We start from the raw sequence: 22812 nt of genomic DNA, 5'->3' as shown, positions 1-22812 counted from the left end.
CGCCAAGTCTCACGATTCGAGCTCGCAGCCGTCTTTGCCAACACGAGATCTCTCAGGTTTGTTTAATGTCATTTAAGTCCAGAATTAATGGTCATTTATTTACTGTTTTTAGCAGCCATCGTTAGCCACGTCCGGGTCAGAAGTGTCACTAGCCCATCGTAGTGGCATGGAGTCACCCTGAGACTTAACACCTGGTTTCAAATGTATACACGTTTTCATGCTTCTTCCATGCAGAGTTACACTCACAAATCTGGTTGGTGTAAAAAACAATGATTTGCTTAAAAATAAATTGTACAAATATATTATATTGTATAAAATAAAGACAATAAAGAAATCATCCAAACAGATATTCGGACACTGTACGTCCGGGGGACCTCTGGTCTGATATCAACAGGCTGCATTCAATTTCTCCAAGTCCATTTGAGGTTGTTCGCTCAGTTTGTCAACAGAGTTCCTCACTGTGGTCCCTCTGCTGGACAGCCTCCGTCTCTCCAGCTGTGCGGACTGCAGACTCTCCGTCAGAATGAGGTAGTAGCACATCCCATCCGTCAGGCAGTTGATGCTGCTCAAAGATGTGCTGATGTGCACCACCTTCCTCAGCGGCCCGATCACCCCGTCTCCCAGGTCACTGTACTTGGCCAGGAAGTAGACCAGCGCTATGGCGTGGTACGGGACGAAGCACACCAGGAACGCCACCAGGTTCCTGAGGACGATCTTCACCGACCGGTTGCCGCGCAGCTTGCCGTCCAGCGGGTTCCTGCTCCTCAGCTTCCTGAGGATCTGCATGACGCGCACCGAGAGGTACAGCATGGTGACGGCGCAGACCACGAAGACCGCCTCCATGACGCCGATGATCCAGAGCCGCGACCAGGTGTTCTCGGAGAAGCCCTGGAAGCAGTACGTGTGCGTGCTGTTGTTGTTCCGGTCGTCGTTGTGGAGCGTGTGGACGGGCGCCGTGCCGACGAACACCAGCAGCCACACCGCCAGGCTGACGAGCGCGGCCCGGTGCGACGAGCACAGCGTCTTGTACCGGAAGGGGAACTGCAGGGAGACGAAGCGGTCGCCGGAGATGCACACGGTGAGCACGATGCTGCCGTAGATGTTGACGAAGACCAGGCTCTCCAGGAAGGTGCAGAAGCCTCGGCTCAGCTCCCAGTGCGGGTTGTTGTAGGCGTACATCTTGAAGGGCAGGGAGAAGATGAGGAGGCAGTCGTTGACGACCAGGCTGGTGAGGTAGACCACGGAGCTGGTCCAGTGGCGGATGCGGAACAGGATGAGCCACAGCGCCGCCAGGTTGAGCGGGAGGCCGAACACGAACGCCGGCACGGAGATCATCCACTGGACGACGCGCACGGCGGGGTCGTCGGACATCGTCTCACTGCAGGGTGACACAACACACTGAACACTGAGAACGTCTCACTGCAGGGTGACATAACATACTGAACACTGAGAACGTCTCACTGCAGGGTGACACAACATACTGAACACTGAGAACGTCTCACTGCAGGGTGACATAACATACTGAACACTGAGAACGTCTCACTGCAGGGTGACACAACACACTGAACACTGAGAACGTCTCACTGCAGGGTGACATAACATACTGAACACTGAGAACGTCTCACTGCAGGGTGACATAACATACTGAACACTGAGAACGTCTCACTGCAGGGTGACACAACACACTGAACACTGAGAACGTCTCACTGCAGGGTGACACAACACACTGAACACTGAGAACGTCTCACTGCAGGGTGACACGACATACTGAACACTGAGAACGTCTCACTGCAGGGTGACACAACACACTGAACACTGAGAACGTCTCACTGCAGGGTGACACAACACACTGAACACTGAGAACGTCTCACTGCAGGGTGACACAACATACTGAACACTGAGAACGTCTCACTGCAGGGTGACACAACATACTGAACACTGAGAACGTCTCACTGCAGGGTGACACAACACACTGAACACTGAGAACGTCTCACTGCAGGGTGACACAACACACTGAACACTGAGAACGTCTCACTGCAGGGTGACACAACACACTGAACACTGAGAACGTGTCACTGCAGGGTGACACAACATACTGAACACTGAGAACGTCTCACTGCAGGGTGACACAACATACTGAACACTGAGAACGTCTCACTGCAGGGTGACACAACATACTGAACACTGAGAACGTCTCACTGCAGGGTGACACAACATACTGAACACTGAGAACGTCTCACTGCAGGGTGACACAACACACTGAACACTGAGAACGTCTCACTGCAGGGTGACACAACATACTGAACACTGAGAACGTCTCACTGCAGGGTGACACAACACACTGAACACTGAGAACAAAGCTTTCTGAAACGTATAGCTTTCATTATTATTTTATTTACCAATTCTGACCTGAGATCAGATTCTAAAAATGTCTTCTACATCCTGACGGTTTTCTGAAAAAGCTATGTTTCTATGTCAGTCGTTCTTCGATTTTTCAAAAATAGCAGACCTACAAGCTCGTAGCGCGCCACTTGGTGGCGCGCTACGAGCTTGTAGATCTGCTATTTTTCAATAGCTAAACTGCTAAAGCATAACGTGATGCTATAACACCAAAAGGGGTTCCCGCCCAAAATGGGTTAATAAATAAACTTTAGGCCAGTGGTTCCAGTGGTTCCCAAACTTTTTCATGTCAAGGACCCCCATTTTGACATGCATTAGTCTACGGACCCCCATTTAATAGCATTTACACTTTGGGAACCCCTGCTTTATAGGCATTTATCAGGCGTTGTAGCAACTCATCATTAAATTATGAGTTGCTATACATGTGATACTGACATGATACTGTCGACGACTGTAGGTCACAGTTTACTATGAAAATCTGCCTAACCTGTCAGTCAGTCCGTCAGTCACACCTCGTGATACGCTCCATATTATGGCCAATACAGAATTCATTCCATATGTTGATCTGACCTCTGACCTCATCAAACCCTGTACACGGCCACCGCTGCCACCATCACATCTCCATATATGGAGCTGATCTGTTCTGAAATTCCGGATGTTGATCTGACCTAATCAAACACTGTACACTCAAGACACGCTCCATATAATGGCCAGTACAGAATTCATTCCATAACCGCCCCCCCCCCCCCCCCCCCCCCCCCCCATGCCAAAGCGCCAGCGCTCGCCCAGCAGTCTGCCGTCACCCAGGCGGGTGCGTGCACGTCACCTCAGAGGTCTTACTGGCTATGATACTATGATACTGGCATGATACTGCCCATAATATTGACATGATATTGTAATCGTACCATGATACAGGCACAAATACTGACATGATTCTGACATGATTCTGACCATGATACTGCATGGGCAGCAACATGTCAGTATCGTGCACATCGTTATTTATTATGACTATGTGTTGCTATACTTTCATCATGATCATGATACTGACCATGATGCTGAAACATACTACAATTGTAATGGTTATTTTAGAATGCCAAATAGATATGCCAAATATAATGTATCATTCTATATTTGTCAATCTCAGTCAATAGCACTTTTGCCACTTTTCACAGTACATCAATGTACTCATTCTGACTCCAACTGCAGCTGTCAATCTAACAGCTGACCTGACTTCTCCATGCTTGCTATCACTATGTCAGCGAATGTGTACTTGTGTAACTATGTGTGTGTCGCCCTTATCTTTAGCACAGATCCTTAACTCTTTGACAGATCAGCTGATTTCATTGGAGTTTGTAAGATTCTCTATGGCAGAAAGGCGTTTTTGAATGATTTATTGAAAATTCTCTGTTGTGACTGTGCGACAACGAAAGAAGCCATTTAAAAGAGCCTGCATTTCCCCCGTGTAGTGTTTCTAGGACAACACAAAAAGTTATGGCTGTTTGAAGTTTTATTTTCGAAATAACGTTTTTTCTACTGCACCTATATACCCATGCAATATCTCATTTTAAGACTTATATGACCTGGAGGCCTGTTCCTCTCTCTGTATGCGGTTACTCTGCTGAATCTTCTTGATATATTCTCAACACTCAAAAATCTTTGGAAGATTATTCAATCTACAACACACCGTTTGATGACAGAAAAGAGCCACAGCTATGTCCAGGTTTATTTACTGAAGGGGTTAGTATACAGTTTGACTCTGTATGCTTTAGTGTCGTTGTTGCCTCTGCCTCTGGTGATGCAATAATGCCAGTCGTGTGGTAATACTATTGCCAAGCGTATACAATCTCAACTGACAGACACAAGTTAAAGTATTATCATTATGCATGGAGGCTATTCGAGTCATGTTTGCTCCACCCAATAGGAGTACTGCTGCATGAACTTGCTGCTCATCACAATCAGTGTATTTGTCACATCACACTCGAAGACTTTTGTATTATTCTTTTGTCACAGATGGGTGAACAAATTCTGTCTTCAACATGACTGAAGTCCAAGGCCAAGCCCACTACAAACAAATCATAAAGTACATTTTGACTAGTGATTTCAATGCTTTTGGGGCTATCATATTTGAAAATATTATCATGAAATAAATAAATGGATGAAATCACATGATTTTATTCTGGCACACTGACGAAGAGTCGCGAGGAATCCACTGGGTATGACTTTTGTAAAGTTACTAGTAGTACCAATACAAAGTATTCGTTTAACTGGAGTGTGAAAGGGTATACTCTAAACTAAAGAGTTAGATTAACACTCGTCAATAACAGTTTGTGTTGTAGGCACTGAGAGACATTTTGGAAGAAAGTGAAACACTTACCTAATATTGTTCATGTCTCAAGTGGAAAACACAGCAGTTGCGCGGCCCACACACTCCAAGTCTGTGTCTGTCTGTCTGTCTTACTTCCCGTTTTTCGAAACCTCCTATCTCGTTCTTAAAGAGCCAATAATTATTATTTAATCATACATTATGTGTATTTTATTGAGCCAGGGACATTACATATAGCCTATAGTGTGCTGTCCAAATAAGTGTCGTGTTTAAATGCATGTGCATAAATGCATGTGGATCCTTTCATGAAACCACACATGCGCGCACACACACACACACACACACTCCACACAAGCACGCACGCACGCACGGACGCACGCACGCACGCACGCACGCACACACACACACACACGGTTTCATTTCGGTTCCTCTTTTTTTAAGAAAGAGTTGTGTGCGCTTTCCCCCCCCCCTGTCTGTGTGTTGGTATGGAAAGTATGAAAAAGTGCTTCAGCGAAAGCCTCCTAACTCCATTGGATCCTCAAACTATATCTGCCAAACCAACTAACTCCTCCACACACACACACACACACACACACACACACACACACACACACACACACACACACACACACACACAATGGCATACAAGACAATTAATATTTGAGTTCAACTCACCACAGCCTGTTTTATTGGTTTTGTTTAGATAATGGCCGGCCTGTTTGTCTGACACCTTAACCTGCAGTTCAATCCTTCCTTGAACATTTATTTTTTCCCCCTGAATTGTCTCCCATTACACCTATGATGACATATACCGCGGTATGTCCAGAATAGTGCCCCTATACGGTCCATGTGCTAAAAGCATGCATGTGACTATGTGTCTAAGCAAACAGTTGACTATTGTTGCGGGAATATAAATGACAAATACCTTCTATGCAAACAGACTCTCTACCTTCTATCCAAACAGACACCACGCAATTTCCATACTGCAATGTCTTTCTTCACCACATCCTCTTCTCTGCTTATAATAACAGGGTTTCGAACGCTTCAGCAGTCATGTGCTTCTTTTGCATTGTTGGTTGAACAGTTGGGCCTGGTTGAAATACAGGTGCCTGGTGACATTTCTTTCTTTCTTTTTCTTGACCTCAATTGCACGCAAACCCCCCCCCCCCCCCCCTGAACTTTGAACATTCAGTGGATTTTCTGTGGTCTGGGGTTTTCTGAATAATAAGCCTCACAAAGTGCTCTGCCTGTGGACGCTGATGTCACCAGTGTTGAGGACACAACGATTTCTGACCTGAGATCAGATTCTAAAAATGTCTTCTACACCGTGAAAGTATATATATATTTTATCCCACGATTTTGTAACCCATTTTTCACCCCTGTGCCAATCATCTACTGTGATCTTGGGCTCTACACACCCTCCGCCAACCTGGGGAGAGCAACGGACTTAACTCATGCTCCCTTCATGCCTGAGTGTCCAAGTTGCTCCTTTACACCTGACAGGGGGGAGTTTCCCTGGTTGGACGTAGCGCGTGGAAGGAACACGTTATTCCAACCAGTTCCTTTCCCCTCCATCAGGCGCCCCGGCTGGCCAGGGGGAGGCAGTTTAGTGACCAGGATTACTGCATGTTTTTTGTGAGGGTACCTACCCTAGGGGACACGGGGAGAACATGCAAACTCCACACAGAAAGGCCCTTTCGCCAACCCCCGCCTTCGGGTATGGGCACTGATGACGCGGAGGAGGAAACACGCCGCCAGCACCCACAGTGCCCCGAGCGGGAATCGAACCCAGGACCTTCTAGCTGTGAGGCGACAGCTATGTTTCTATGTCCGTCGTTCTTCGATCTTTTCAAAAATAGCAGACCTACAAGCTCGTAGCGTGCCACTCGGTGGCGCGCTATGAGCTTGACAGCTTGTAGATCTGCTATTTTTCAATAGCTAAAGCATAGCATAATGCTAACACCAAAAGGGGTTCCCGGCCCAAAATGGGTTTTAAGTTGGTGGCTGAGGAACTCTTTTGGATCAGTGAGTCACCGCAGGGGAAGCCCCACGTGTAAGTAAATCACCAAAATATGTTAGAGACATTTTCTATTTATGATAATTTGCATTTAATCTGATATCTATTGCCTGCTATATATGTATTGTTTATTTTGTGGTCATTTAAATTATTATAATCACGCTATGAATTTGATGGCTTGAATGGAGGTTTCCCCTCCCCCTTTTGTGAAATGATTTGTAGGTGCTATAGGCACGCAATGACAGACAGGTGACTCCCTGCTGGGAGAGAATGTGACAGACGGGGAAGCTCACAGTTTGTTGACCGCGCTCACAGGCTCTTTTTGTTTATTTTGAATACAAGTTTATGTTATGTTGAGAAGGAGAAATAAATATGATTTGTTCTGACAAAACAATCCGATCTCCGTGAGTATTTCAATCAAGAAGAGAGGCGACGCGAGTTATACAGCAACAATAGACTGCAACACCACCCCGACAAACCAGTGGCTTTATTTGTTTGCCAAGAAAGGCCACGATACAATCATACTGTAGTTGTTTGCATTCGATGGAAGTGCAGCACACCAAAAGCATCTCTAAGTTGACAGTATATCATAACCAGAGATGGTTCAAAAATACATCACAAAGTATTTTGGCATTATATTACAAATACTGGGTCAAAAATGTATCACAATTACAAATACAAAACACTGGCCTGAGAAATGTATTTGAGATACAAATACATATTTTGTACTACTAAAATACATGGAAATACGCATGTGGCTATTTGTTAAAATTGTGCAAATTAGTCAATTCATAGATTGATTGCCTAAATCATACAAATGTGTTTTTCATGGTGTTTGGTAAACTCTCTCTCTCACACACACACACACACACACACACACACACACACACACACACACACACACACACACACACACACACACACACACACACACACACACACACACACACACACACACACACACACACACACACACACACACACACACACACACACACACACACACACACACACACAAAAGTTGTTAAAATATATTCCACATTCGTCACTCATTTCCCAGATTTTTAAAATAAATAGCAGATCCTACAAGCTCACAAGCTGTTGTGAGCTTGTAGATCTGCTATTTTCAAATAGCCAAAGGGCTATTTTAAAATAGCAGTCTGGTCCAGGACTCGGCCCAGTTGGTTGTCCCCATTGACTCTGTCTATATATATCTAAGGCTCTGGTCAGGCCTACAGCTATTAGGCCTATAGCCTATACAAGCTATGGTTTGTACAGTTAGTTACTATTAGGCCTATAGCCTATACAAGCTATGGTTTGTACAGTTAGTTACTATTAGGCCTATAGCCTATACAAGCTATGGTTTGTACAGTTACGGGCGGTTATAATGATTACAACAATCTGGGATGGAGGTTCTACCTCGGCCTGCTGGGAATGTGTAGGCAAAGTTCTACGTCTAGACTAGTCAGACGCACGCACGCACGCATGTATGGACGCGCGCGCACACACAATCATAAGCAGAATCAAACTACACACAGCAGACACCACAAGCAGCAGCAGAATCAAACTACACACAGCAGACACCCCAATCAGCAGCAAACCAAAAAAAAGCACAATTCCTACCTTGAGACGTCTTCTACTCCGTCCGTCCGGCTGGTTCTTGATGAGCCCTCTCCAGCGGCGTCTCCTCCATCCTCTCCATCCTCTCCATACACCGGGCTATAGCTAGTACTCTCCTCCATACACCGGGCTATAGCTGGGCCAGTACTCTCCTCCATACACCGGGCTATAGCTGGGCCAGTACTCTCCTCCATACACCGGGCTATAGCTAGTACTCTCCTCCATACACCGGGCTATAGCTAGTACTCTCCTCCATACACCGGGCTATAGCTGGGCCAGTACTCTCCTCCATACACCGGGCTATAGCTGGGCCAGTACTCTCCTCCATACACTGGGCTACAGCTGGGCCAGTACTCTCCTCCATACACCGGGCTATAGCTGGGCCAGTACTCTCCTCCATACACCGGGCTATAGCTGGGCCAGTACTCTCCTCCCAGTATCAATGCTCCATACACCGGGCTATAGCTGGGCCAGTACTCTGCTCCCAGTACCAACGGCACCGAGTACCGACCGACCGGGACCCAGCTTCATTCTCCTGGCTGCCATCTTCTCACTGACTCAGCCTTGGATGTTTGGTACTGCAGCATTGTACTGTAGCATTCTGGTCTGGTGTGGTCTAGTGGCCCTGCAGGAGTTTATAGGGCAGGCTCTCTGGGGTCCAGAGCATGCAGAGTGGGTCCTCTAGGAGAAGAGAGCTGAGCCTGGGGGTCTCTCTGGGGTCCAGAGCATACAGAGTGGGTCCTCTAGGAGAAGAGAGCTGAGCCTGGGGGTCTCTCTGGGGTCCAGAGCATGCAGAGTGGGTCCTCTAGGAGAAGAGGGCTGAGCCTGGGGGTCTCTCTGGGGTCATCTACCTGTGGAGCAGGTTGAGAGAGACACAGATATGCTTTTTAGTATCTGCCTTTTTCATACGGCCCATAATAAGTCTTTGCGTTTGTGTGTGTGTGTGTGTGTGTGTGTGTGTGTGTGTGTGTGTGTGTGTGTGTGTGGCTGCATAAGTTCCTCTTCCTCTTGCCGTGTTGCCATGTTTTGCAAGAGAAACAAGTGGCCCAGGTCTATGAAAACACAAATGGAAAATGGAAAATAGCTGATCTACAAGCTCATTGTGAGGTTGTATACTGTCTGTTATTTAAAAAACACATTGAGAATAAATAGATTTTTTTTAAACATTTCAATAAGAAAAGGCACAACATATGTGCAGATGGATGTCCGTGGACAATTACATATTCATCTGGGGTTCCTTGATGTGAAGACATGTGGAAGCAAGCCCAAACAAGCAACTACTGTACTGTACAGAATCAAGACAAAAAAAAAAAAAGCAGACATGGCAACACGGCCTGAAGGAATCAAAGCAAAGCACACAATTCAATTCTATTCAATTCAAAGGGCTTTATTGGCATGAGAAAACATACGTTTACGTTGCCAAAGCAAAAAGAACAATACAACAATACAGTAATACAAAACAAAAATGTACACACACACACACACACACACACACGCACACACACACGGAGCCCCAGACAGTGCCTTGGCTTGGCCTGGCGGGGAAACACGTGGATAATAAGAAAGTAATTTAGAATGAAAGAAAGTACAGTATGCCGACCAAGAGCCACATACTGAACACTTCACAACTCACTTACTTTTACTCGTTTATAAAGCTCTCAATGGTCTCACACCGTCCTACCTGTATACTTGACTGCCTGCCTAAATATGTCCCAAACCGCCCCTAAGGTCTTCCACTGCTGGCCTGCTCGCTTTGCCTAAAAAAAAATACAGGTAAGCAGCTTTTTGCTTCTAGGGGCCGACGGCATGGAACAAACTCCCACTGTATACCTTCGACGTACAGGCAGCCTCTGTGGACATTTTTAAAGCACAGCTCAAGACCCACTTCTACACTCTTGCTTTTAATTGATCTTTTATTATTTTTTTATTTGTCCTCAATGTATTGCATTACTGCTATTGTTTTTTTAATGTTTATGCCTTGCTTTTCCTTTCCTTCTTTCTCCATTGCTCTGTAAAGCACTTTGAGCTGCATTTCATGTCATGAAAGGTGCTATACAAAATACAAATAAAGCTGTATTATTAGTATTACTAGCAGCAGACACCACAGCGGACAATGACACCAAACGTAGACCCTTGGGCAGATCCTTTTGGTTCAAAAGTTCAAGAAGACAAAAAAAACTAGGTGTGTTGTCGTCATTCATCTTTACTTTACTTGCACAAGTTGGTAAAACTGGTTACAGAAATACAAAATACAATAAATGATATGGTATTCACGTACAAACTTCTTGACACAAAATCACAAAATTATACAATAAACTTACAGCCGTGGCCTTAATCTGAGGGCTTCTAGTCAAAGGAAAAGGCAGAAAGTGAGCTCTGCACCAAACATTTCACACACTGAGCATCAGCACGCTGAAAACACACTAAGCTGAACCCAACTACTACTAATTAGGCTGAGCTAATACAATGAATGAGTGAGTTGCAAACTCAAAACACACCAGCAGGTGGCAAACTTTTCACTTGAACACAAAGGTTATCACAATTTCAGAATGCACTTCGATGTAGAATATAGCCATTGGCACCTACTGTAGGGCCATGACAATCTCAAGAGTTAAAGATCTATAAGGGTCCATTTGGTTACCAACCTCTCCTTCATTTATAAGTTTAGCTGGGGACCACCTGGAATCCCCTCAAGGACCACTGGTGGTCGGCCCCCCCTTCCATCTCTCTCCTCCATTTCCTGACAGCCTGATTGATTGATTGATTGATTGAAATATTTATTAACAGTTTGTAGAATTACAGTACATTTCAAGCACAAACTCAATACAAAGACTGTTAACTGTGAGTGGACGACCCAATTAAGCGTTACACTTGTTTACAACAGGGTCCACCTTGTTCAATTCATCAAAACATTTAGAGACATACAAATAGACACTTCTATGTAGTTAAAGAACAGAACAGGAATTCATCTTATAGGAAGCAAAAAGGGAAAAGATACATAATACAATACAGTGAGGGGAAAGGGATTCAGATTTTACAGAGGCCAGTTTATATAGGATACAGTATTGATGCTTTTACTTATTAGGTATAACATGCGAGTATACTTCTTCCATCACTCTCCAGGTGTGCCTGGTCCAGTAGGCCTTTTCATGCGTGTGTGTGCGTGCGTGCGTGCGTGCGTGCGTGTGTGTGCGTGAGTGCGTGTTATAAAAAATTGGTTACAGCGATCCCGTTTTATATCATTAAAAAAGCGTTAATGACGGAAAATTCCTTCAGAAACAGAATTCCTTCAGAAACAGAATTCCTTCAGAAACAAAATTCCTTCAGAAACAAAATTCCTTCAGAAACAGAATTCCTTCAGAAACAGCTTACGGTTGGATTTGATATGATGGGACTTTCTTAAGCCAGAAATGTGTTAATAAATTAATGGCAGTTAAACATTTTCAATGTGTTTTTCTGTTGGGTCCAGCTTAGCTTAACCCATTCTGACCTGAGGTCAGATTCTAAAAAATGTTCTTCTACATCCTGACAGTTTTCCATTCTGACCTGAGGTCAGATTCTAAAAAATGTCTTCTACATCCTGACAGTTTTCCATTCTGACCTGAGATCAGATTCTAAAAAATGTTCTTTTACATCCTGACAGTTTTCCATTCTGACCTGAGATCAGATTAAAAAAAAATCTTCTACATTCATGACAGTTTTCCATTCTGACCTGAGATCAGATTCTAAAAAATGTCTTCTACATCCTGACAGTTTTCCATTCTGACCTGAGGTCAGATTCTAAAAAATGTCTTCTACATCCTGACCAGTTTTCTGAAAAAGCTGTGTTTCTATGTCAGTCGTCAGTGGCGCGCTATGAGCTTGTAGGTCTGCTAATTTCAATCCGGGGACCCCCCTGGAGGACCCCTGTGGGTCCGCGGCACCACCTCAGTGCACCTTGACAAACTCACCCAAAACTACATAGAAATCAATCCGGACACTTCTATCATCAATAACCATTTATTTGATGTTATAGTTTCAGAAATGCTTACAGAGCATTAGGATTGGAATATAATAATGTAGCTGCTTATGAACGCTATAGAGTCTAGACATTTACAATGTACTTTATGAACGCTAATGTACTTTATGAATGCTAGACATTTACAATTGTATATGTCAATATTGTAATAAGAACATTACAGAGTACAACTAATCCAATTTTTTTTTTTTATGAAATAAAATACATGGAAAAAGTAATAAAAAACATGGCCTCCTCACGCATTAGAAGGACAATATCAGTCACCAGAAGCAGAGACGTGTGTTTCCAACCAGTCTAACGTTCATTAGAAGGACAATATCAGCCACCATGAAGCAGAGACGTGTGTTTCCAACCAGTCTAACGTTCATTAGAAGGACAATATCAGTCACCAGAAGCAGAGACGTGTGTTTCCAACCAGTCTAACGTTCATTAGAAGGACAATATCAGTCACCAGAAGCAGAGACGTGTGTTTCCAACCAGTCTAACGTTCATTAGAAGGACAATATCAGTCACCAGAAGCAGAGACGTGTGTTTCCAACCAGTCTAACGTTCATTAGAAGGACAATATCAGTCACCAGAAGCAGAGACGTGTGTTTCCAACCAGTCTAACGTTCATTAGAAGGACAATATCAGTCACCAGAAGCAGAGACGTGTGTTTCCAACCAGTCTAACGTTCATTAGAAGGACAATATCAGTCACCAGAAGCAGAGACGTGTGTTTCCAACCAGTCTAACGTTCATTAGAAGGACAATATCAGTCACCAGAAGCAGAGACGTGTGTTTCCAACCAGTCTAACGTTCATTAGAAGGACAATATCAGTCACCAGAAGCAGAGACGTGTGTTTCCAACCAGTCTAACGTTCATTAGAAGGACAATATCAGTCACCAGAAGCAGAGACGTGTGTTTCCAACCAGTCTAACGTTCATTAGAAGGACAATATCAGTCACCAGAAGCAGAGACGTGTGTTTCCAACCAGTCTAACGTTCATTAGAAGGACAATATCAGTCACCAGAAGCAGAGACGTGTGTTTCCAACCAGTCTAACGTTCATTAGAAGGACAATATCAGTCACCAGAAGCAGAGACGTGTTTCCAACCAGTCTAACGTTCATTAGAAGGACAATATCAGCCACCATGAAGCAGAGACGTGTGTTTCCAACCAGTCTAACGTTCATTAGAGTTGTAAAAGCGTCTGAAAAAGTCTCTCCTGCCGATAAGCTCCCGTCGCTTGCCGTGGATATCGCCGTGCCGACTGGTCGGAAACCCGTGGATGAAGAAGAGAGCATGTTGGGTGGCCGACCTGGGGAGGCGTGGCTGTCTGCGTGGTCGTTATGAGAGGGTCAATACACCTGGGGAGGCGTGGCTGTCTGCGTGGTCGTTATGAGAGGGTCAATACACCTGGGGAGGCGTGGCTGTCTGCGTGGTCGTTATGAGAGGGTCAATACACCTGGGGAGGCGTGGCTGTCTGCGTGGTCGTTATGAGAGGGTCAATACACCTGGGGAGGCGTGGCTGTCTGCGTGGTGGTGATGAGAGGGTCAATACACCTGGGGAGGCGTGGCTGTCTGCGTGGTGGTGATGAGAGGGTCAATACACCTGGGGAGGCGTGGCTGTCTGCGTGGCTGTCTGCGTGGTGGTGACTCCACTGTAGAGTGGATCTCTAGTCTGCTCGTCATGTTGTACAAAAGGTCTGTCTGGACCATATTCTCACTTCCTGAACCAATCCATCAACTCCAATTAAGCTCCAATTAAACACTAAATCAACTCCAATTAAACTCTAAATCAACTCCAATTAAACTCTAAATCAACTCCAATTAAACTACTACCAAAGCAAAACTATAGCGGATAAAATAAATGCCGTGTGTGTTTTGTTTCGGTCTCGGTGAAGCTAGCGCGCGGCTGCAACTTGCAGCGTCGGCAAAGCGTTTGGGGTTTGAGTTAAAAACGTTCGCTCTGAAAGAATATATATTCAAAGATTTACTCCACTTTCATGATTTTTCAAAAAATAGCTATTTTTTCAATAGCTAAAGTATAACATAATTAATGCTTAAAACACCAAAAGGGTTTTCCTGCTGTGAAATCACTTACTCTACCTTTAAACTACCCGCAACTATGGAGTATAATGGATATTTACAAGAGACTACAGGAAAACACAGCCAAAGTCGCTTACAATAAGCAGACCTGGCAACACTGCAAACCAGCGCTGCAGGCTAATTTGCATATGATCAAAAACCATGTTTGATTGGTCGGACCTCAACGTTCAATAGAAGGACAAGGTCTCTCTCTCTCTCTCTCTCTCTCTCTCTCCCCCCTCTAAACAATGTCTCTCTCTCTCTCTCTCTCTCTCTATCTCTCTCTATCTCTCTCTCTCTCTCTCTCTCTCTCTCTCTCTGGAAATTAGACCAACTTGTTCCCAAGATCTTTATCTTTAATTTAACATAAAACTTGCCACTAAATTAAATCTAAAAGTAGTTAAAGTAATTCAATCATTTGCTGGAGCAGGAGCTCATGTCTTCTGCTGCTTCTTCTGCTTCTTCTGCTTCTGCTGGCTCCTCTCTCTCTCTCTCTCTCTCTCTCTCTCTCTCTCTCTCTCTCTCTCTCTCTCTCTCTCTCTCTCTCTCTCTCTCTCTCTCTCTCTCTCTCTCTCTCTCTCTCTCTCTCTCTCTCTCTCTCTCTCTGATCAGAGACGTCGTCTGTCCTAACAAAGACACACTGAGGAGGAGTCCTCAAGCCTAAACGCAGGGTAGAGAGCTTCAGTGAATGTGGTCTGGAAGGTGTAAAGGTGTCTCAGTGAGTCAGAGGACACATCATAGAAGGACAGAGTCCCTGCAGGGCAGTCTAGATACACTGCTACTCTGTAGACAGACTCACCGCTCTCATCCACTGCTCTGCTGGAGACAGAGGGATCAACAGGGAGGATAGTCACCCTACTATTGTGATAGACAGAGTAACGGCCTCCACCACAGAGCAGACTCCAGGAATGATTGAATCCAAGCTCACTATCCTCTCCTCTCCTGCTGATTGCTCTGTAAGCCCCTCCTATCTCAACCAATCCCCTCCTCTCTACCTCCCACAGGTAACGGCCTCCAGAAAGACCCTCTGAACACAGAACCTGATTAACACTATCACTAAATCTATCAGGGTGGTCAGCGTATGGCTGAAGCTCCTCCTCCTCTGGCCTTGTGACCTTCCTGTTGTCGTCAGACAGACAGAGTGTTCTGCTTGCTGTGTTTGGGTCCAGAGTGAGACGATGGGAATCTGATGAGAAAACAACACAGTAGAAAACATTAAATATGAAACATATTTATACCTGTCTCACCTTCCTACACCCCCTCTACCACCTGTCTCACCCTCCTCCACCCCCCCCTACCACCTGTCTCACCCTCATCCACACAGCTACCACTAGCTACTACTAGTGTTGAATTTGTCGACTAAAACAAAATATACTGACAATTTTGTCAACAAATAAAAAACTAGACTAAAATGTTAGGGAGGGACTAGTGGAGAAGAGAACCAGTATAACTTAAAGACAAGTGATGACAAGTGTTGCATCGCAACGCGTTGAGCTTGTAGATCTGCTATTTTCAGCATGTAACCAAGTGTAAAATCAGCCATAACTATGACGACATCAAGGCCGCCAAAATACATTTTAGTCGACTAAGTCAATTGTAGATTTAGTTGACTAAAACTAGACAACATTTCAGATGACTAAAATATAACTAAAACTCAATTAAGTTTTATTCAAAAGACTATGACTAAACTAAAATCTAAACGTTGCTATTAAAATCAACACTGATACGTTTTGCAGAAAACGAATTAACCCATTAAGACCTGAGACCAGATTCTACAAAATGTATTTTTCTGTTTCCTGAAAAATGTGTCAGTGGTTCAGTCAGGACAACTCAAGAATGGATGGAATATATATTTATTGAATTGAAAATGAGCAATATATTTATTATGGTTTGGCGATGAATTGGATCTGCTTTTTAGATTCTCAGATCAAGCACATAGGTCCCAACCATAGGGACTCTGAATTTTAACAGCAACATTTTAGTTTTAGTTATATTTTAGTCATCTGAAATGTTTTTGTGTTAGTCTAGTTTTAATCAATCTACAATTGATTTAGTCGACTAAAATATATGTTGATGTGCCTTGATGTCGTCATATATTAATGGCTGACTGTACACTTGGTCACATGCTGAAAATAGCAGATCTACAAGCTCACAATGTGTCACAAGATATATATATATATATATATATTCAATCTGTGACACATTTTCACGATTTTTCTAAGTTAGCAGAAACATTGATAGAAAAACAACAGAAAATGTACAATGACCTATGACATCACACATCAATCAAATTATGCTCAACAAAGTGTTTTGTATTAATTATTTCAATCCGAAAAGTAACTAGCAACTAACACTTTTGTAATTAAATAAAAGTACAACATTTGCCTCGAAATGTAGTGGAGTAGAAGTACAAAGTATTGAGAAATGGAAATACGCAAGTAAAGTAAAAGTACCTCATTATTGAATTTAGATACATTACTTGAATAAATTTACTTAGTTACTTTCCACCACTGCACACAGACAGACAGACAGACAGACAGACAGACAGACAGACAGACAGACAGACAGACAGACAGACAGACAGACAGACAGACAGACACTCACATTGTGTAGGGAGTTGAGGATTAGTCCAGAGTTCTCCTCCATGTTTCACTCTGTAGGAAGTAGAACAACAATGCATCAATGTCTGACTGTCTAACACAACGTCTCTGACACTACAGTGTTTCTGCTACCATTATCTTCACCAGGGCAGGCAGCCTGACCGGACAAACTCACTGCCACCTGGCTTGGACCAGAGGACGTTAAAATACTTGTTGTATTTACATTTCTAATGTGATTTCTTCCCATGGTACTGGCCAGCAGGCTGTGGTCATACAACGATACACTGAGGACACTCAAATGGAAACTGTTATGAAATGACTGAGAGGGAACCTTCTGTGTCTTCTCCTGTTAGACCTGCTATTTGAGCTTGTAGATCTGATGTTTGAGCTTGTAGATCTGCTAATTGAGCTTGTAGATCTGCTTTATGAGTTCTCAGAATGCTTAGGCATACTAGAGTTCATCTGGTTAATCACGTTTATTTTTATGCCAAATTACAGTTTACATGTGAAGTATGCTACAATATCATCTTTTCATATAATTGTACGTTTCAATTAAAAGTATGTTCCTTACATCCAGCATTATTAATTTGTGTGTAAATATTAACTAAATCAATCAATTTAAAGTTGACTTGAGGGAGTAATGTTCAGATGTGCAGAGTGGGAAGTCGGTCACAATGGTTGTGAAAATCACTCTCATGTGAAGTGAGGGGCGCTCTTATCATCGTACATCATGAATCATCTCATACTGGCCAATCAGAATGCTTGTTTCCTGTTCTCACAAATTGACGTCATACTTGGCAGACATTTGATCTAATGTCTCCTTTCATTGTCGATGGAAAATATGAGACGTGTGCATGGGGACAAGATGACGTACATTTTTCCTTCATTGTCGATGACATTTAATGATTGTGTTGCGAACATTTTGTGGGGACAGAATCTGTATATAGGATTCCCCTCAAAAATACATGTCATCATAATTATGATTCCAAACTCTAGTCTATGAGGTCATAGATTACCCTGGATTCCATATTTGGGCATGCCTCACACGGAACTCCATGTATGGGCATAAAAGGGACACATAGGCAGGCAGACAGACAGACAGACAGACACAGACAGACAGAGTCTACTCACTTGAGCGTTTTCAGTCCAGAGAAGTTCTCCAGTCCAGACACCGGCAAGACGTTGAAGGTCAAGTCTAATTCTCTCAGATGAGGATTCGATCTGAGAGCTGAGGCCAGAAGTTCACAGCTTCCCCCCGACAACCAGCAGTTCATCAGTCTAAATGAGAAATAAAACAGCACATGTTTGATTTTCTGCTATAAAAGACATTATTCTGGATAGAAGACAGTGAAGCTGATAACTGGTGATGTCACAGACACAAGAAGGACATCTGCTGGAGCAAAAGACAATACAATTATTTGTATTATCGGCTATGTTTTTAAATCATGTAAAATGCTAAAATGTTCTCTTACGGGGTCACTAGAAGACCCCCCCCCCCCCCATGCAAATTTTCCCAGTCAATCACTTAATCCACAATACGCGCCTGACTGTACCTTATCATTATTCTCGTCAAAGTGTGTTACTAACTTACTATGATATCAACCTTATTCACACGTATTCAATATTAATACTATAATCACATAAATCAATAATATCTGACCGTAGAGTCTCCAGTCTACAATGTGGACTCCTCAGTGCATCACAGAGCAGGTCCATATATGGCTCCAGGTGGTTGGAACTGATGTCCAGGTGTCTCAGATGGGACGGATTAGAACTGAGAGCCGAAGCCACAACTTCAATGTGTTCCTTATTGAGCTCAATGCCAAAACCAACAAGTCTGTAATGACAGATTCAATGTAAAATCAGAGATGATCAAAACAGGTCAGACAAAGTTCACTGTCAAGGAAGTAAACTGAGAGATCTTCTATTGCAGATCTACAAGCTCAACAATGTGTCACATTGCGATGTTGCAGATCGGCTATTTTCAAAAAAATATTTAAGTAAAATAATTGACAATAATAAATTAACACAATTATGGTGTAGGGGTCCCTGGCACACAATGTATTCAGATAGAGGTCTGTTACATAATACATATTAATTCATACAAAGTCCTTGGTTTGAGAACCTCTGGTTTACATTAAACACTGCAGAATGAACTACTAAGGAGTCTTTTAACACATTTTAGACCTGAGGCCGATTCTTAGAAAATGGCTTCTAAATCATCACAGTTTTCTGAAAAACCCTGTTTCTATGTTCAGTGCACTAGTTCTCAAACCATTTCATGTCAAGGACCCCCAGAATTATATGTAATTGGCTGCGGACCCCCATCTGAAAATGTGTTGTTCCAGGGACCCCCCAGAAGCAAAGATTTGAGTTAAAAAAAATTGCTCTGAAAGAATATTCAAAGATTTGCGACACATTTTCACGATTAAAAAAATCTACAAGCTTGTAGCGCGGTGCGCTATAAGCTTGTAGATCGGCTTTTTTTCAATAGTTATGTATGTAGTATGACATGACTACATACTAACTAACATATATATCGCGGCACAAGGTGTGACGCTACGAGCTTGTAGATCTGCTATTTTTCAATACTTAAGCTGTATAACATAATGCTTAAAACACCAAAAAGGGTTCTCGTCAGAAATGGGTTAATTTGTGATGATATCACTTCTGTTTGCGTGCGTGAGTGCGTGCGTCCGTCCGTCCATGCATGCGTGTGTACAGTACGCATGTGTGTGTGCGTGCGTGCATGTCTGTTTATTATTTGTATTAATTTGTAATGAATGAATGTAGTATTTATAATAATTTTAAATATAGTATTTGTAATGAATGAATACAGTAGTAATATATGAGGGAATGGTGCTCAGTCATGTTGTTGTTCACAGGACTACTAACCTGGCTGTTGTGCAGTTCCTCACAGCTGGGATCAGTCTCAGTCGCCCCGCCTTGTCTGTGTTGTATTTGTCCAGGTCCAACTCCTCCAGAACCTCCTCCGACATCAGCAGCATGGAGGCCAGAGCTGAACACTGGGTCTCAGTGAGTTTCTTCCATGATCTGCTCTGTGACTCCAGGTACTGTTGGATCCCCTGACTTACTGACGGGTCGTTCATCTCCATCAGACAGTGGAAGATGTTGATACATCTGTCAGGAGATAAGTCACCATTCATCTCCTTCAGGTTGTTGATGGCTCTCTGGATCTCCTCTGGACTGTTCTCTGTCTGACCCAGCAGGCCTCCTAAAAGACTCTGGTTGGACTGCAGTGAGAGACCATGAAGGAAGCGGACAAAGAGGTCCAGGTGGCCGTTCTCACTCTTCAGGGCTTTCTTCATTGCAGCCTCCAGGAAGTCCTTCAAGGAACTGACACGGCTGGTTCCCAGGAATGCCTTCAGGACCTTCCTGTTCCTCCGGGTCTTCTGAGTGAAATGGTGGAACCATAGACTCTTGTTCTTCTGAGTGAAACAGTGGAACAGGTAGACTGCAGCCAGAAACTCCTGGAGGCTCAGATGAACGAAGCAGTAGACCGTTTGTTCGAAGAACTTTTCGTCTTCTTTGAAGAAGGTTGTGCAAAAGTCTGAGATCAGCAAGTCCTTGAACACATCAAGACCACACGCTTTCAGGTCTTTCTCATAGAAGATGATTCGTCCTTTGTCCAGTTGGTCAAACGCCAGATTTCCCAGCATCAGAAGGAGGTCTCCTGCATCCTTTAGGAGCTTCTTTTTGTCTGCCTTGCCTAGTGAATTCTTCATCTTCTCCCGCAGTGTCTCGCCTATCAGGAAGTGGCAGAACAGCTCAACCAGGGTTTTGGGCAGCTTTGTCATCCCCGCGTTCTGCACAATTCTAGCAAGGAACCAACAGAAGACTGGGATTTCACACATGGTGTGGAGGATCTTTGATTTCTGGATGTGTGAGAAGATTGAGCTGGCCTGGTTCTCATCACCGATGTTCTTCGTGAAGAACTCCTGCTTCTGGTCATCTCTGATGAACCCTCGTACTTCTGTCATCCTGCTAACAAACGCCTTAGGGATCTGATCGGATGCTGCAGGTCGTGAGGTTATCCAGATGTGAGCAGAGGGGAGCAGCTCTCCCTTGATGAGGTTTACAAGCAGATGTTCCACTGGGTACGAATCCACCAAGTTCATGGGTCCGAAATCTGTTTCGAAATCGAACTTTTCGAAACTTTCATCAAATCCATCCATAACAATCATGACTTTGAAGGGGCTCTCCTTGTAGTCTACTGACTTCTGCAATTCGTTAAAGATGTCATTAAGAACGTCTTCCTCAATAAATCTGGTTTCCGTGATGCAGTGGTGAATTAGCTGTGCCAAACGAAACGTTTTCCCCTTGAGCAGATTTAACTGGCGGAACTGGAGCGGGAACACGAGGTGTGGATCTTGGGGGAAACATTTCTTGGCCCAGTCAAACAGAAATTTGTGCACGAGGAAAGTTTTGCCAATTCCTGCACAGCCAACGGTCAGCACTGTTCTTATGATTAGTCCAGAACGGTCTTTGAACATTTCAATGAGTTGGATTAGGGTTCCCTCTCCTGCCTTCTTCGTCTCCATCTGTCTGACCTCATGGTGGCTGTGGATGTCTGTGTTTTTTATGTCTACATTGTAGAGCCAGATGAAGATATTTTCGAACACGACCATGAGCATTGTACCCAACCTTACACCCAGATATGTACTGCTCATGTTGCGTTGAAGCTGGTCTTCATACTCTGATGTTTTCTCCAACAGAGCTGTAGTGAACAAAGCACATTCCATCTTTAACAGCTTTGCCCAGAGAGAACATACCCCTCTCTGGTATGATGGTATTAGTAGGAGTAAATGGAGGATATAAACACAATGTACAGATGGTATTAGTAGTAGTAAATGGAGGCTATAAACACAGTGTACAGATGGTATTAGTAGTTGTAAATGGAGGCTATAAACACAGTGTACAGGACTGCATTTATTCTCAGAGGCTCTCTCTATGATTGCTGCCAATTAATCCTTCTACTAAACAGTTAGGAATCCTAAGCTAAGTATGTCCTTCTAGAAGTAGTGTTAGTGAACACAACTATAATAAATATCTTTGTCTAACTGTGAGGCACGCACGCACACACACAACTTACCTCTCAGTTTGGCGGCTCTCTCTCGTCTTGCCTTCTCTTCTAAAGCTGAGATGTGAGACAGTGATTGGTCAGAGTGGAGACACATCATCATATTGGGTCCGTCTCCGTGTGTGTGTGTGTGTGTGTGTGTGTGTGTGTGTTACATTAGACATTAAGATAAACTTTTCATGCTTTCAATGAATTATGCAGTCAAACAAAGTAGACGTTACATCCACCTGGCACAACAAATACAATTAAGCGCCTTTTCTTTACATTCTTACCTGGCAGCGCAGCAGAAGGATTCCATTCCTTGAGTCGTGGATACGTGACGAGAATCTCTGGCTCTTTGAGAAGTGTAAGGAACTGAGATGAAGTTCCCTCTCCTCCACTAATCACTGTATCAATAAGCTGAATACAAACCTCTTCTGGCTGTTCTATATTTCTCAGTTTATTATAAACTCTATCATCGATAATTCCCTCACACTGAGCATGCTGTAGAATGAGGAGATCTGATCTGAGCCACTTGATCAGTTTCATCTTGTTGGCCACCAATATGTCCACAGAGCCCTATAGGATGAGTAGCAGGTAGTATTATTTTCAATATGCAAATTAATTGTATTAAAGAACCTTATTTTGAGCTGCTATTTGCCCGTAAACCAACCTGTAGAGGATCT

General features: G+C 43.6%; 2 protein-coding genes across 2 annotated transcripts; both read right to left on the bottom strand.

Moving 5' to 3' along the window:
* Positions 1 to 8482, bottom strand: LOC308321257 (lysophosphatidic acid receptor 6-like; the record flags this gene model as incomplete). Its single annotated transcript, XM_080772096.1, has 2 exons — positions 1 to 1378; positions 8364 to 8482. 2 exons carry the CDS (start codon positions 8480 to 8482, stop codon positions 388 to 390), a joined length of 1110 nt encoding a protein of 369 aa, XP_080628222.1. The 3' UTR covers positions 1 to 387.
* Positions 8483 to 9103: 621 nt separating this feature from the next.
* On the bottom strand, positions 9104 to 21185 carry LOC308321256 (NLR family CARD domain-containing protein 3-like; the record flags this gene model as incomplete). The annotated part of the gene is made up of 6 exons (XM_080772095.1): positions 9104 to 9211; positions 15442 to 15632; positions 17051 to 17100; positions 18178 to 18324; positions 18707 to 18883; positions 19942 to 21185. 6 exons carry the CDS (start codon positions 21183 to 21185, stop codon positions 9104 to 9106), a joined length of 1917 nt encoding a protein of 638 aa, XP_080628221.1.
* Between the last annotated feature and the right edge of the window lie 1627 nt (positions 21186 to 22812).

This window comes from Protomyctophum bolini (assembly GCF_963924005.1).
Source record: "Protomyctophum bolini genome assembly, chromosome: 9".
NCBI lineage: Eukaryota > Metazoa > Chordata > Actinopteri > Myctophiformes > Myctophidae > Protomyctophum > Protomyctophum bolini.
Note: the sequence above shows the minus strand (reverse complement) of the source record. Positions and strands in the feature narration are given on the sequence as shown.